This window comes from Schistocerca serialis, chromosome 2, assembly GCF_023864345.2.
Source record: "Schistocerca serialis cubense isolate TAMUIC-IGC-003099 chromosome 2, iqSchSeri2.2, whole genome shotgun sequence".
Lineage (NCBI taxonomy): Eukaryota > Metazoa > Arthropoda > Insecta > Orthoptera > Acrididae > Schistocerca > Schistocerca serialis.
Window position 1 is genome coordinate 834579460 of NC_064639.1, and position 15866 is coordinate 834595325.

General features: G+C 44.1%; 1 protein-coding gene across 1 annotated transcript in view; it reads right to left on the reverse strand.

The window, feature by feature from the left end:
* LOC126456449 (protein sister of odd and bowel-like) overlaps positions 1-1625 on the reverse strand; it is a 203356-nt gene extending 201731 nt beyond the window's left edge. Inside the window, exons 1-3 of the mRNA XM_050092199.1 lie at positions 1587-1625; positions 1016-1198; positions 615-964 (exon numbers count right to left, since the gene is read on the reverse strand). Coding sequence (XP_049948156.1) covers positions 615-964; positions 1016-1198; positions 1587-1625 — 572 coding nt within the window. The remainder of the gene's footprint in view (positions 1-614; positions 965-1015; positions 1199-1586) is intronic.
* Between the last annotated feature and the right edge of the window lie 14241 nt (positions 1626-15866).

The window sequence follows — 15866 nt, forward strand, 5'->3', positions numbered from 1 at the left end:
AAGAGAGTAAGAAGCAACCACATCTGAGGCTCTTTTCAGGCAGAAAACATAATGGAAAAGTTTTCTGGATTCTGGCACGGGCATGTCTTGTGCCGTGAATCTAACCATATGACTAAAACAGTACTTAGAAGTCCTGGACGCACAACAAATATACTGGTTAGCAGCCTAGTGGAAGACCAGGAAGGATGAAGAAATTTAAGAATGACGTAACCAGACTAACAAGATTGACCCCGAGTAACGTGGGAAATAAGGCATGGGAGAAGTAGTTTGATCCTACAGAAAGCCTTTAATGATTGAGTACTGTTGAGTCTTCCGGGCTGAATGGCCGTCGTCGAAGAAACTTTTTGGTTCCATTCGTTTCGTAATGAGCTGCGCTGGACATCTTTAGAGGAGCTCCAGGCGACGCTGAATCGGCAAATCTCTGTGTCGACAGTAGCGCCTCTAAAGATGTCCAGGCCACGAAATTGCAGCCCGGAAGACTCATCAGCAACTAAGAACTAGATGCCAAACACAAGGCCAAAATTCAGGTTTATCTACTTGATGAGTAAAATCGTAAGTCTAGCCGATCGCCAGCGTATCCTGAGAATGGGGAAGAGTATTTGGCAACCACTCACCTGTGGTCCCTGAGGTGGTCCTGTCTCCGGAACGCTTTGCCGCAGATGTCACACGAGTAGGGCCGCTCGTCGGTGTGCGTGCGCTCGTGGATGAGAAGGTTGTACGACTTGGTGAAGTGCCGCGAGCAAAACTTGCAGATGAACTGCTTCTTGGGCCGGTGGTGTTGGTGCTGGTGCGCGTGGTGGCTGTGGGAGGTGCCAGATGCCAGCGAAGGCGACGGAACCGGGACGGAGGCCGCCGGAGGCGGCGGCGGGGGTGGCTGTGGCGCCGAGCCAGCAGAGACCGCGGGGGCGGAGGCGGCCGTTGAGGCGGTCGTAGTGGCGGCGGCGGCGGCGACGGCAGGAGGTGGCTCGGGCGTCTCGGCGGCCGCGACCACCGGGCTCTCCTCGGGGACGTGCGCTGGGGGCGGCAGCGGCGGGGGCAGCAGCGGTGGCAGCGCGCCCACCTGCTTCGTGTTGGAGGCGACGATCTGCGTGAGGCTCTGCAGCGCCAGGTAGGACTCGATGGCATGCAGGTTGAGCGCCGCCGCAGCCGCTTGGTTGGGCGCGGCCGCCGCCTGCTGCAGAGCCGTCACCACGGCGCCCTGTCGTGTACCAGCCTCCGTCTCACTCCACACTGTTCTCCTCAAGCCACCACACAGTAACTACTACAGTACAGTACCAGTGTTATTCTCTCCCCTTTCGATTCTATTCACGCACAGTACATGGGAAGAAAGACTTTTATTAAATGAAACTATATCGTTCCACAGACATTTACAAGTGTCAGACATTTACGATGTATATGCAGATTGAAGCGAGGAATGAAAATATGCTCCAAGAGGAGGATTCGAACCTGTCTCCTGCTGGCTAGGCAGATGCGCTGACCACTACTCCACCCTGGCACCGTGGCTTTACAGAATTACACATACTAACATAACACGCCACCCTCCCCCATCCAAATTCCCGTCAGCCCGCTTGGTATTCTCCCTAAACTCGTATAGCATTGCAGAGGCTCGTCGCTTCAGTCTGCATGTGTACACTACTGGCCATTAAAATTACTACACCACGAAGATGACGTGCTACAGACACGACATTTAACCGACAGGAAGAAGATGCTGTGATATGCAAATGATTAGCTTTTCAGAGCATTCATACAAGGTTGGCGCCGGTGGTGACACCTACAACGTGCTGACATGACGAAAGTTTCCAACCGATTTCTCATACACAAACAGCAGTTGACCGGCGTTGCCTGGTGAAACGTTGTTGTGATGCCTCGTGTAAGGAGGAGAAATGCGTACCATCACGTTTCCGACTTTGATAAAGGTCAGATTGTAGCCTATCACGATTGCGGTTTATCGTATCGCGACATTACTGCTCGCGTTGGTCGACATCCAATGACTGCTAGCAGAAAATGGAATCGGTGAGTTCAGGAGGCTAATACGGAACGCCGTGCTGGATCCCAACGGCCTCGTACCACTAGCAGTCGAGATGACAGGCATCTTATCCGCATGGCTGTAATGGATCGCCCAGCAACGTCTCGATCCCTGAGTCAACAGATGGGGACGTTTGCAAGACAACAACCATCTGTACGAACAGTTCGACGACGTTTGCAGCAGCATGGACTATCAGCTCGGAGACCATGGCTGCGGTCAACCGTTGACGCAGCATCACAAACAGGAGCGCCTGCGATGGTGTACTCAACGACGCACCTGGGTGCACGAATGGCAAAACGTAATTTTTTTCGGATGAATCCAGGTTCTGTTTACAGCATCATGATGGTCGCATCCGTGTTGGGCGACATCGCGGTGAACGCACATTGGAAGCGTGTATTCGTCATCGCCATACTGGCGTGTCACCCGGCGTGATGGTATGGGGTGCCATTGGTTACACGTCTCGGTCACCACTTGTTCGCATTGACGGCACTTTGAACAGTGAACGTTACATTTCAGATGTGTTACGACCCGTGGCTCTAACCTTCATTCGATCCGTGCGAAACCCTACATTTCAGCAGGATAATGCACAACCGCATGTTGCAGGTCTTGTACGGGTCTATCTGGATACAGAAAATGTTCGACTGCTGCCCTGGCCAGCGCATTCTCCAGGTCTCTCACCAATTGAAAACGTCTGGTCAATGGTGGCCGAGCAACTGGCTAGTCACTATACGCCAGTCACTACTCTTGATGAACTGTGGTATTGTGTTGAAGCTGCATGGGTAGCTGTACCTGTACACGCCATCCAAGCTCTGTTTGAGTCAATGCCCAGGCTCATCAAGGCCGTTATTACGGCCAGAGGTGGTTGTTCTGGGTACTGATTTCTCAGGATCTATGCACCCAAATTGCGAGAAAATGTAAACACATATCAGTTCTAGTATAATATATTCGTCCAATGAATAACCGTTTATCATCTGCATTTCTTCTTGGTGTAGCAATTTTAATGGCCAGTAGTGTACATCTGATCAAAGCACCCACGTCTGGTTTTAGGTTTCGTGTGATACTGAGGTGCTATTCCAATACAGAGCCTCGGTGGCGTAGTGGTTAGCGCATCTGCCTCGTCACCAGGAGACCTGAGTTCTAATCTTGCCCTTGGTACAAAGTTTCATTCGTTGCTTCAATCTGCATATATACAGAAAGATCACTCAAAAGGTGAGGGCCTCACAGACGGCAAACCGATTCGGCTCATACTTGACAAGTCGTTAGCGTACATCCTAAAATAAAAAACTAAGATATTTTGCCTTAATACCCCCTCCACGCACTCTCGTTTTTTGAGAAAATCGCTCAGAAAGGCAATGAAGCGCAACCGACTCAAAATTTATTTGAGCTATAGATAATTGAGAATTGGACATATTTCACCTTCATATGTGGGACCCTCAAATACGTATTATCCCAGAAATCGAGGAAAGCAGCTGTTACCAGTACCGTTTATTTACCAATAACGTAAATGATAGATAGTGAAAGCGGCGCTGGTGTAACAACCAAGGCATCTCTCTAAGGAGCAGAGTTCCTGTGTTCAATTCTCAAATACATTCTGCAATTTTTTCTTCATTTTTATATTTTTTTGTCGAATTTGTTAAGAGTAGGAGTGTTAGTAAGGTAAGCAATTCAATAAGGAATAATAACGAGGTGGCAAATAAATTTCTCAAACGATTTTGGTTCTTAAGGAATTAAAATTTTAATCCTGGTCGCCCTAAAATGGACCTTTCACTCACTCTGTGGCGTGACCTCGAACAGGTTCTCCGCTCCCATGCCAGATGCCTTGGTAGCTACGCCAGCGTCTATTTCGTTAAACAGTGTTTACCTAGTGGGTACGTAAGTGGCTCTCGTAATAAATTCATTCCTCGATTTCTTGGGATATTCGCCGTTGCGGACCCCACTAATATGATAAAAACGCTCGCTTTCGGTTATTTATCGATTCCGTCAACTTAGATTCGATTCTGCTTATTGAACTTTAGGGATCGTTTTCTCAAAACCTGGGAGTTGGCCGTGTCTGAAGTCTACCCCTAGTCAGTATCAATTCGTGTTTTCTAATGTAGGGTAGACGTCATACGAGGCATATTCGAAAACTGTTGACCGATACGGAGCTATCGGACAAGATATAGGTCATCCATCTGAAGAAAAAATAATGTAACATATTCCTCATAAATAGGAAGAGTAACCCATTATTGTACGACTGCGCAATTCCAGTACAATTGCTGGAAGCAGTCACATTCATTAAGTATCTGAGAGTGAGCCTTCGGAGCGATTTGAAGTGGAACAACCACATGTAACTAGTGGCAGGTATGAAAGATTCATTAGACGGCTTCTGAGGACGTGTAGTCCACCCACAGAAGAGGTACAGGGGTTGGACAAAAATATGGAAGCACCAAAACACATTATCATGCTTAGTACTGTGTAGGATAGCCTTTGGCATTCAAAACAGCTTCCAGTCGTCTCGCAATGGTTAAATACAGGTCCTGTATGGTTTTTAAGCATCACATACGACTCTTCCTGCAAAATAGTGGCTAGTTCACGTAAAGACGGCGGAGGTGGATAGCGATGACGGACCCATCTCTTCAAAACGATCACAGAGGCTCAGTAATATTGAAATACTAGTAATTGTGGTGGTCAGCGGACATGCGACAATCCATCCTCACTCTCACGAAACCAGTCCTGGACGGCGTGAGCTGTGTGAGCAGGGGCCCTGTCGCCTTGGAACACCGATGATGGGGTCCCGCGCTCCGAGGAGCGTAGGGGGCGATGCGGGAGACCCGCGCCGCTCTGCTAGGCAAGGTCCTAGTGGAGGTGGTTTGCCATTGCCTTCCTCCGACCGTGATGAGGATGAATGATGATGATGAAGACGACACAACAACATCCAGTCATCTCGAGGCAGGAAAAATCCCTAACCCCGCCGGGAATCGAACCCGGTACACCATGCGCTGGAAGCGAGAACGTTACCGCAAGACCACAAGCTGCGGACCTTCTAACACTGCAGCTCCATTAAACAAACATTGTACTACGGGACTGTCCCATAATCCTTGGCAGTAATGCAACCTTGCTGACTGCCCATGAGACCCATGGAATACCACGATATGGATGCCCAAATCATCACCGAACTGCCACCATGTTTCACTTTTAAGACTAAAGTTCGGCCAGTAGTTGGAAACAGCGTGAAACAAGACACTTTACCAAATGACTTTCTTCCATTGCTCCATAATAAAGACTTTACGGCTTCGCCACCACGTTTCCTGTTGCGGGCGTTTGCATCATTTGTCCGTTCTAGCACACAAGATAGGCACACTAAGTCAGCTGTTTCCAGTATTCGTCTATGTTGTCGCTTTATATAGGCTTGTACTGTGGACAGCATTTGTGGCCTCAAGTACGTACCGGGAAAGGTCCAAATTTCCTTCCAGGATATGCGGAGATGGTTAGTTGGTAAAAGATACGGTCCATATCCTCCCTGTCTTTCCCTATTCGAACTTGTGCGTCATTTCAAATGACTTCATCATCGACGGGACGTTCAACCTTGATTTTTGGGCTTAAGTGCCAAGTCGATTTTATCACTTATATGGGGAAGCAGCTTCCAAAGTTGCGTCAGTTCAGTGATCCCAACAGCAGTGGGTAGATGCTCCGCTGAAATAATATATCATGTTGATTTTGTTTATCGGCAACTAATTCGCCAAAAACAATACGAGAAGTCATATTAACGATTTAGTTATCACGTAGAAAAAATAAAATGCGGTAACTAGATTTACAGGTACATATCTGCACTCTTGCTCCACGTTGAAATCGTGGCGCATCAGTACCGTAGAACGCCTCTAGAGGAAGCACAACAAAATGGTGTAGTCTAATGAAAGTGGAGTACCGTGTGGTAATTCCTGTTCTGCCTTTGAAGGGGAACAACATTGCAACAATTAATGCCGAGTTGTCGGAAGTTTATGGTTACAATGAAACATCACATGACAGAGTGGTTAAGTATGGTAGACACCTCTTGTGTGGACAAATAATTCTCAATGCCGTAAACCGAAGTGGCAGACCACCTCTTTGTAACGAACAGAAATTCACAATCGAAGTGATGGCCCTGGTGCTCAAAGACCGACGTTCCAAAATTGAGGCCATGATGGGAAAAGTGGAAACTAGTTATGGACCTATTTTCAGCATTCGGAACTTTTGGAACGTGACAAACGTTCAACGGCTATTCGCACCCATTAAAGGTCGGACCGAAGGAGCAGAGGAAATGTTGCAGCACCGTCACGCCAGTCCGAATGACTTGTTCAGCGACTCAGTGGATGTATGCTGGGTATCTCATTTATAACCACAAACAAAGGCGCTAAGGAAGCAATGGGATCATGTGGACTGACGATCGCCGCAAAAGACGAAGGTCCAACCATCATCGGGTAAGACGATAGTGTGCTTTTGGTACTGCCAAGGTGTGGTGCTAATATATTGTGCTCTTAAGAGGCAAACTGCCACTAGAGCATACTGCCGAAATCTCCTGGTGAGGTTTAGGGAAAGCTATCAAGACAAAGCTTCGGTGACTTCTTTGGGCTTTGAAATTTTCGCTCTCGCTCCCTATTTTTCTGATGTGGCGTCCTGTTACTTCTTTTTCTTCCCCTGAACGAAGAAACCATTGCGAGGCAGGCTTTCGAGGATGATGATGAGGAGTTTTTCGGAGTGGCAATTTCCCGGAGTCAAAATGCGACTTCTACGATCAAGGACGCCGCCTTGTCATCCATCGTAGGGAAAATCGTCACATTGAAGGATGAATATGTGTGGAAGGACTAACACCGCGTCCGCAGCTCGTGGTCGTGCGGTAGCGTTCTCGCTTCCCACGCCCGGGTTCCCGGGTTCGATTCCCGGCGGGATCAGGGATTTTCTCTGCCTCGTGATGAGTGGGTGTTGTGTGATGTCCTTAGGTTAGTTAGGTTTAAGTAGTTCTAAGTTCTAGGGGACTGATGACCATAGATGTTAAGTCCCATAGTGCTCAGAGCCATTTGAACCAATGTTCGACTAACACCGCCACCAAGTTTCAAAGTCGCAACTCTATTTTTTCGAGGTGATAATTATAAATTTACGACTAAGCCTTATACAACACCGAGTCCTATAGCGTCTCAACGGATTATAATTATTGATGGGATACCAGTTTTTGATACACATCGGTTTAGGATTCGGCAGCCTCAATCAGTAAACTTTTGACATATTAAAGAGAAGGTTCTCTGACATACGCAAGATGAAGCTGGTATACTTGGAGAAGTCACAGCGCAAGGAAATTTTAGAGAAACGCGGGAAGACTTACGCAGCATTAACACTTCGTGCTTCGATTGGCAGTTGGTGCTCAACATAAATAAATGTAACATATTATATATAAATATGCTGCAAGACCTGTTCTGTACCGGGCGGCTAAAATTAAACTGCAGTTAGTTACTCACAAGGTCTAGTGTAGACGGTAATTATCTCGTGGCAGCGAAACTTTGTAGATATACTAATGCATTAATGAGAAACCGATTTAGGCTGGAAAACAAATTAGTTCCAATTGCGGCCACCAGGTGCAAATCTGGCACTGTACACTGTATGACGGTTTAACATCCACATTGTCACTGGACAATCCACAGCGTGAGTGCGCACAGTTTGGTTTTCGAGAAGATACCGTGCGCTGTTAGTGAAACTGTTTTATGTGAGCGGCAGCAGTTACAGTGCTGCATCGAGAGAGTATCGTCCACTGAAAGTTTTGAGGAAGATGATAGTGAAACTGAAAACACGGGTGGACTAGGTGTGGCACCTGGAAGAAGAAGACGTCCTAACCCGGTGGAAGTTATTGACGAGGTTGCTGCTGCTGTAACTGACCACGTAAGATGTGCCGCAGGTACTGCTAGTGCTCGTGCAGTATCACAAGAATTGTCCATCCCATGCTCAACAGCACGGAAAGTTCTGCGGTCTATTTTACACTGGTATCCGCACAAAGTCCAGGGGACGCAGCAACTGATGCCTCATGATACAAAACAACGTTCTGAGCCGGCCGATGTGGCCGAGCGGTTCTAGGCGCTACAGTCTGGAACCACGTGAGTGCTACGGTCGCAGGTTCGAATCCTGCCTCGGGCATGGGTGTGTATGATGTCCTTAGGTTGGTTAGGTTTAAGTAGTTCTAGGTTCTAGGGGACTGATGACCTCATAAGTTAAGTCCCATTGTCCTCAGAGCCATTTGAACCATTTGAACGTTCTGAATTAATTTTCTCTTCGGTTTCTGGTATGGATCGAAGTTGCTGACATGTGGCCGGGCAATATTCTAGGGAGTGACGAGGCAAATTTTTCAGTACAGGGAGTGGTGAATACTCAGAACTGCCGAATTTGCCTTTCTCACTTGTTTAACCTTTTCTGACCACGTCCCGTTCCTATTCCATTACACATAGGTACATTTAGATACGATTTTCTTGTATTCACAGAGTCAGATTTGCACCTGGTGGCCAAAATTGGAATTAAATTTTTCCAGCGTAAATCGTTTCCGCATTAACGCATCAGAATATCTACCAAGTCTCGCTGCCATACGACAATTACAGCCCTAGACCTCTCATTTTAATTATAGCGTCGCGGTATGATTTCATGATTGCCGAATATTCACCGGAAGTAGTCACATCTATTAAATATCTGGAGTATGCATGCGGATCGATTTAAACGACCGTTTGGAACTAATCGTAGGAAAGACAGGAACTAAACTACGATTCATCAGAAGAATTCCCAGGAAGTGAAGTCCAATCTCGGAACCACTGTTCGGCCGCTATCTGAGTATCTCTCGTCGCTTTGTGACCGTTACAACATAAGATTGATAGAAGAAATAGAGAATCTCCAAAGAAGAGCAGCACGTTTCGTCACTGTCTCACTTAGTTAGCACGGAGGTGTCACAGAGACGCTCATTCAGCTGTAGTGGTCGTGACTGTTGTATACAATGTAACTTTCGCTACATACCATGAAGTGGCTTGTGGCGCGTAGCTCTATGGCAAAGTTATGTTTTTTCATTCTTCTTCGGCAGGTGCGGACATCTATCCTTCTTCTACTAGAAGTGCTACTATTTGCGTTACAAATTCGGGTAGACCACTTTTCCTATATGCCCTGATGTAGTCAATCAGTCTCTGTGTCAAAGCCACTGAATTTCAATCCCCGCACTCTATTTGATCCGTGAAGTACCTGCCTCCTCCACAACCTCTTCTATGTCTATTCTATTTCCCACTTATCTCTTGGCGCCTAACTAATTACTTTCTTCTGTACCTTTGGTTACTCTGTAATTTCACAGTCTAATGGCTGACTGTTTTAACCACCCCTTTATATACTTCTGTGACAAAGCGAACCATGAATGGCAAACAATGGGCATGACAAGTACTTGTGCCCTTTATGAGCCTACTCTGTGCTTCGAAAGACACTTCACTGTCAAGCCCACCAACTGGACCAGCTTAGGAACGATGCTTTTAAAATTGTAATCCGGTAGCTTCGTCTAACTGTGATGTATCACACCCGATCAATGTATAGAGCATACTTCTTAAAATCACAGTAATAATGTATTCGAAAATTTATGCATTGTAGAATGGACTAATGTAGCGTCTGTCTTTATGCAACAAGCGAAAACATAATATAAACTCTTTTATGTTCCTAATTGCATCACGTAATACAATGTTTTCGTTAGCTGAGTGCTAGAGCTATAAACACAATAAAACTACTGAAATCTGTATTTCAATTCGTAACTTATTTTGAGACAGTGAAGCATGCAGGGGGTTGGATGAAAATTCAAAAAAATGTGCAACGTATTTTGAGAACCATTGGACTTAGTAGAAAAAGAAAATACCAAACGTTGAACGTCGGTGTGTTCATATTTCATAAAGAGGATAATACTCTGACCTATCAGTTTGCACAAAATCGGCATAAGAACTAGCATTGTATGCGTTTGAAGCAGCTTCATTGCTCTTGGAATTTTGGTTCTTTCATCAATCAAGGTCTTTTGACAGTTCATGTGACGGCTGATGGCCTTGTTTCAGAGGGTGTCAAACTCATGGTGATATTTCTGTCGGTGCTATGTCCTTGCAAAATATGCCATACTACATTACTTTGTTACTTGCCACTAAATAACTCCTTGGTCTTGGGTCCGGCAACTTCATTTTTGTAAAGTAATAGTGTAATCATAATAGCATAAAATTCATAGTAGAGGCAAGAACGAGCCATTCTAATTTGGGTAAGAATCAACACATCCCTGTCGGAGAGGAAATATACTCCAGTGTTAATTAGATCGTAGTAAAATAATGTGACGCTGGCTGATCACTCGTTCGATAACTGTGTAAAATTTGTAACCAAGAAGAAACAAAAACGTATAAGCAATGCTGAACAGCCGCATAGAGAATTAATCGTCGAGGTGGTATTACTTTGTTTGGCATAAGGGTTAGATGTGCGTGAGCTACCAGTCAAGGAGATGAGCCCAATGTAGAAATATGCAAGCTATTGACGAGGGCGCAGAGTTATTTAAAACAAGCCTACACAAGTATTGCTGGGCGTAATCAGTGAATCCTCAAGCTCAAGTGTTGATATAAATCATGTTTCTTAGGAACACGAACACTTTGTTCCTCCTCTGCCTCTTTCTCCTTCACCTTCTCAGGTATGTTCTGATTTCACAGCATGCCTCACTACCTCATCTATTGCATTCAAAATCTTTTCATCCAGCTGGTTGATTTGTCAAGCTTTTTAGGAGTCTGGGGCTTCCATTCTTTTCCTGCTTGATGAAGCTACTTTCCTTTGTGTTCCCTAACCTTGAATTTTACTGCTTTTACTGGCAGCTGTATTTGTAAATTCTCATTCCTTTTCCTATAATCTCTTTCGTATTGCATTACTGCTCTTATACTACAACACTGGCGTAGTCATTATCCTGTTTGAAGTCAACATTTTAGGGGTCTATGTATGGTGCCACAAACAGATTAAATTTTGTTGTATTTTTTCCGCACTTTTCCCGTATTCGATTACTCACTATAAATAACACATAACGAAAACTTTGTTTTCAGTTACTGTCTTATTTGTCGTCCCAGACTAATTTAAGTGGAAGAAGGAATTACAGAAGTTATGTTCGACTATCACAACGCTTTCGTAAGTAATATATTTCACATGTTTTCTGTGCACGTGTGAACAATCTACCTTAAATTCCGACCTATGTTATACGGCAGTCTTTCCAAGCAGATTATGCACAATTTCTTCACTTCCTTCTAACAAATATTGGTCAGCGTTTGATTACTTTCATTGTGAATCAGTGCTCGTACACGTTAGGAGTGAGGAAAGCTTTTTCGAAATCTGTAGAAGCTGTAAACTTAACGTACAAGGACTATCGGATTAATAAGGGTCTGTGAGGTATTTAAGGTTCAAAAATGGCTCTGAACACTATGGGACTTAACAGCTGAGGTCATCAGTCCCTAGAACTTAGAACTACTTAAACCTAACTAACCGAAGGACATCACACACATCCATGCCCGAGGCAGGATTCGAACCTGCGACCGTAGCGGTCGCGCCGCTCCAAACTTAAGTGCCTAGAACCGCTCGGCTACAATGGCCGGCTGAAGTATTTAAGGCAAAGATGTTTTCTTTTACTATTAAATTTAAATATTGCCGCCAGTAAGACGCATAGTGTCAAAGATAAACATGTTCGTTTTTATTAAATATTACGCATGTAGTAATATACAAATGCATTCCACACAACTGTAAACGGAGATAAATCATGTTTACGTAGCCTGTAAACTGATTTGTTCTACATAGTTTCGAAGTAAATCGTGCTGGTCTTCTGTTCTTATATATACCCTTCACCAGATTCATCCTTACTGGCACCTTACACGGCATGCCCTAAAAGACACTGTGGGGAATAAAGTAAATATCCGCTGTCACACAACCTACAGTTCTTTGCGTAATACAGAGCCGACGTACGGAAAGGCCGTCACAGTGTAAGATCGTTCGTTGAACAGTATCACAACTACCTCTGTAGTAGCGCGACATTTCCATTGTTTTGTCAGTTTTCTACATGTGGAAATGTATGTGTTAACAGACGGAGAAAGGGCCGGAGCGGCACGAATAAGAAAGCGAGGGTTACCGCCGGCTGGCAGGTGGTCCAGCGGATGAAATCATTCCGCCGGATGTTCAGTGACACCGTAACAGCCGGCCAGCTCCAGAAACACAACGGCTCACTCACTCTTTCTGCCCCTCCCCCCCTCTTTCCTCCCCCCTCCCTCCAGCCCCACACACACGCACAACACACACACACACGCGCACGCAGGAAGCGACAGATGTAAAAAACACAACGAAAGAGGCCATAGAAGGGCGGGCATTAACCGAAGAAGTAGGGAAACAAAGATACGATGGAAGGAAGAGGGGAAAGAGAGTGAAAACACAAGGGAAGACGCATAAAGGCTCGGGACCACTCTCGCGATCGGAGATAGCCCGGGTGATTCATCTGCTGGACAGAAGAAGCAACGCCGGGAATAAATTCCGATAGGCTTTCCCCCGGCGCTTGCTGAGATAATGCTCGGTCGTGCATTACCGAAAATAATTTTCTGAATGAAGACGTCAACATGTCCACAAGCGACGAACATTTTTAAGCCTTTTACACGTACACGAAAACAGTGTGGTGGTGTCGAGCCAGCACGAACATAATGGACCCCAGCGGGAACCAGCGGTAACGCAGCGCTACCTGGATTTATGGCGGGATGCGCCGGGAACATGCGCATAATTCGGAAACGCCGTGGCGTCTGTTCTCCGAACATTGTCACCTCTAACCGCGTGGAGTGCTCGGAAATGAATGCCCTTTTCCAGAAATTAATGAACTGCCAAAGGCACCCTCATTATATTCATAAACCCTGCTGTTTTAAACGAGTTTAGATATGTGCATAAGTGCTTCGACTCGCTTGTAATCATTTGCGTGCGTGTGCGTGCGCTCGCGCTTGTGTGTGTGTGTGTGTTACAAGAAGTCATAACTTGTACAACTGTACATGAATATGGGTACGAACTGGCCGTTGTAAATATCGTCGAGGCTGTAAAACGAAACGTATTCTTCATGTACGCAAATGTAGCATGTCGATCGATACTGGGATTTCTTGCAATCTCCTCATAACACACAGGTATGTACTAACGACGTGTGATATATCCCGTAAATAACATAACTATGTCCCATTGCTTGACAGAGACAAGGCCTTCCGGGCATAAATGTATATGCACAAATGCTTAAGTGAACATTAGTGTGATGAACAATATTCTATGTGTGTAATGCGAAAATGCGTTTTGCGCAAGCCAACGCTTGCACCAGTTCCCACAATGTTTCTATGACTATATACATGATGGAAATAAAAAAGCTTTATTTAGTTTTCATTGCCTCAAATTGTGAGAGTCGACATGTGAACGGGATACCAGCTCCATCTGTATTTCTGACATTATTGGTATAAGCCCTACAACTGAATTACTGGTACACAGTGATCATTACAACAGAGAGCGGAAGATGGGTTTAACGGAAAACTAGTGATTTCTTAAACTGCTTGTTAAAATATATATATTGCAGATATGGTATGTGTTCAGTGAAGCAGTAATGATGCCAATAATTTTGTAAGTTTGAGACGAGGTTGTAAGTACGTTAAGGTTAAGTTAAGTAAAACTCTAGCATACATTCAGAATTCGATCTCGCAGTGATTAGTAAAATACAGAATGTAATTAGATTCAATGAAGTATTGGTGATTTTACTTATACTGATAATTTACAATTGTAATTAACAACGTCGAGTACAGCACTAATAGTTATAAGCCTTATTTCACGAGCGAGAGAAATTGCTAACGGTACCAAGAACCCAGTTGCTTGTAAACGCTTAACTACAAGGGAAGAGCTATAAAAAAACGGAAAGGAACAAGGAATGGAAACGACATAAGGAACATCGCACCATACCACCAGCACTTAAACAGAGCAACAAAGAAAGCGATCAGACGCTAACACAAATGATGTGTCGTAAACAATAAAATTTATTTTGCAACTCGAGAAGCATGATACTGTTTTTAAATGATACTAGAGTTCATTATCTACACCAGGGCCTTTGAGTGCTCTTAAACAACTTAAGACAATATGTATTACGTAATTTACTTTTGTATTTTTTATCTTAGCGCTGAGTAACCACGCAATAAATAAATCATTAGAAAGAAAACTTTATTTAGATTATAACAAAATTGATGCACGTTGGATTCTGATGGCCTGTGGATATACCAGTCCTAAAACTAAGTACGATGTGTGGAAAATAAGTGACAAATACTAAATGATTGACATTATCTGAAGCGTGGTCCATGGTGTACACAAAATTTCAGAAAGAAAGCTTTACATATCTTACTTTCAAAATATCAGAAGGAAAGGCACAAGGTAGTGAACAGCAGTACAATGCTGACTTACTTATAAAAATTTGAAATGTGTCTTCGAATTTAGCAATGGGTCCAGGGACCGACGCTTCAGTGTATTACACAGCATTTAGATTGCTAATTAACTACATTTCGACGAAATTTATTCAGGTAACGATTTAGCACAATGCTGGGTGTCTTAAGTTTTTGTAGGATGTAGGAAAACGGCTCAAAGTAGCTTAAGCCGAATCCCCGTATCGGGTCGGTAACGTTTCTTTTGATTGCGTTTGCGAAATGTCCAAAACCAGTGGTATTCCGTTTCTTTTCTATTCTATTTTCTCGTCACAAATATTCCAACTAATCATAGGTGTACCTAATTTATTATGTATTTACAAACGTCACTGATGGTAAGCGACTGACCCAGTTCCGATATCGAGGTTTTTTTTTACCTATTTGAGTGTCCAACCAGTTAGATGGTTGCACTAAAATGCATAACAAATATACCCTTCAGCAATCACTCATGTTTAGCAATCGCTGACTTAAATCAAGAACACATCCAATTCTAGCAGACAGTCTTGTTCATCTGTTGACGTAAACATGAAACTTTTTTGGTATTCTGTGTTTAAAAAGCTCAAACACCCACCAAAATTGTTTACAGCAATTTAGCGTAGCTAAAAATGGTTTCCTAATGTTTGTGACTTTTTACATACTTATTGCAGTGACATAGGAAATCCTTTAAGATTAAAATCAGCTTTATATTAATATATATGCTGTCATTATCTATATATTTTCTCCTGACCCAGTTTGACAGACAAGATATTATTCATAACTGAAACGTATCAGGCAGTACCACCTTTGAAATTTATTGGGTGCCTAACGAAAATGCGCTTCTTTTGAAGGACCAGACGTAAATTTCTTGCCGTTCAACGTCGTCTTCACTACTACACATTTTTCTTAACATTCTTCTTGTGCAGACGATTACCAGCGAAGCAATCTAGTGAAATCCGAGATGAAAAGCAAAACTCTGTTGCTGCTGAGGCAAGTGTGAACTTTGTTCCTTGAAATTTAAACTTCAATACGAGAAATTTTCAAATTTTTATCTATCTTAAACGATATAAAATCATTGCAGTAAAACAATGGGGACTACCATGGTCAAACATTAGCTCTTTAACGATAGCGATTATTTTATCTGCCGTTATTTAGCAATTAACTGAACTTGAGCGCCTTCCAGCTCTTGTGAGAAAGCACTAAAGAAACAGCAGACACTGTAGAACAGCTGAGAAATCATTTTCGTTCTGCAGCTTCCTCTCTGCCAGGCGTTCGCAGGGTATTCCTTTACTGTAAGGCAGGTATTACGCATTTTTTACATTTCTTATAAAGGGAATGAACAGCGGGAGCCGTCATTGGCACACAGAGCATTAATGGTT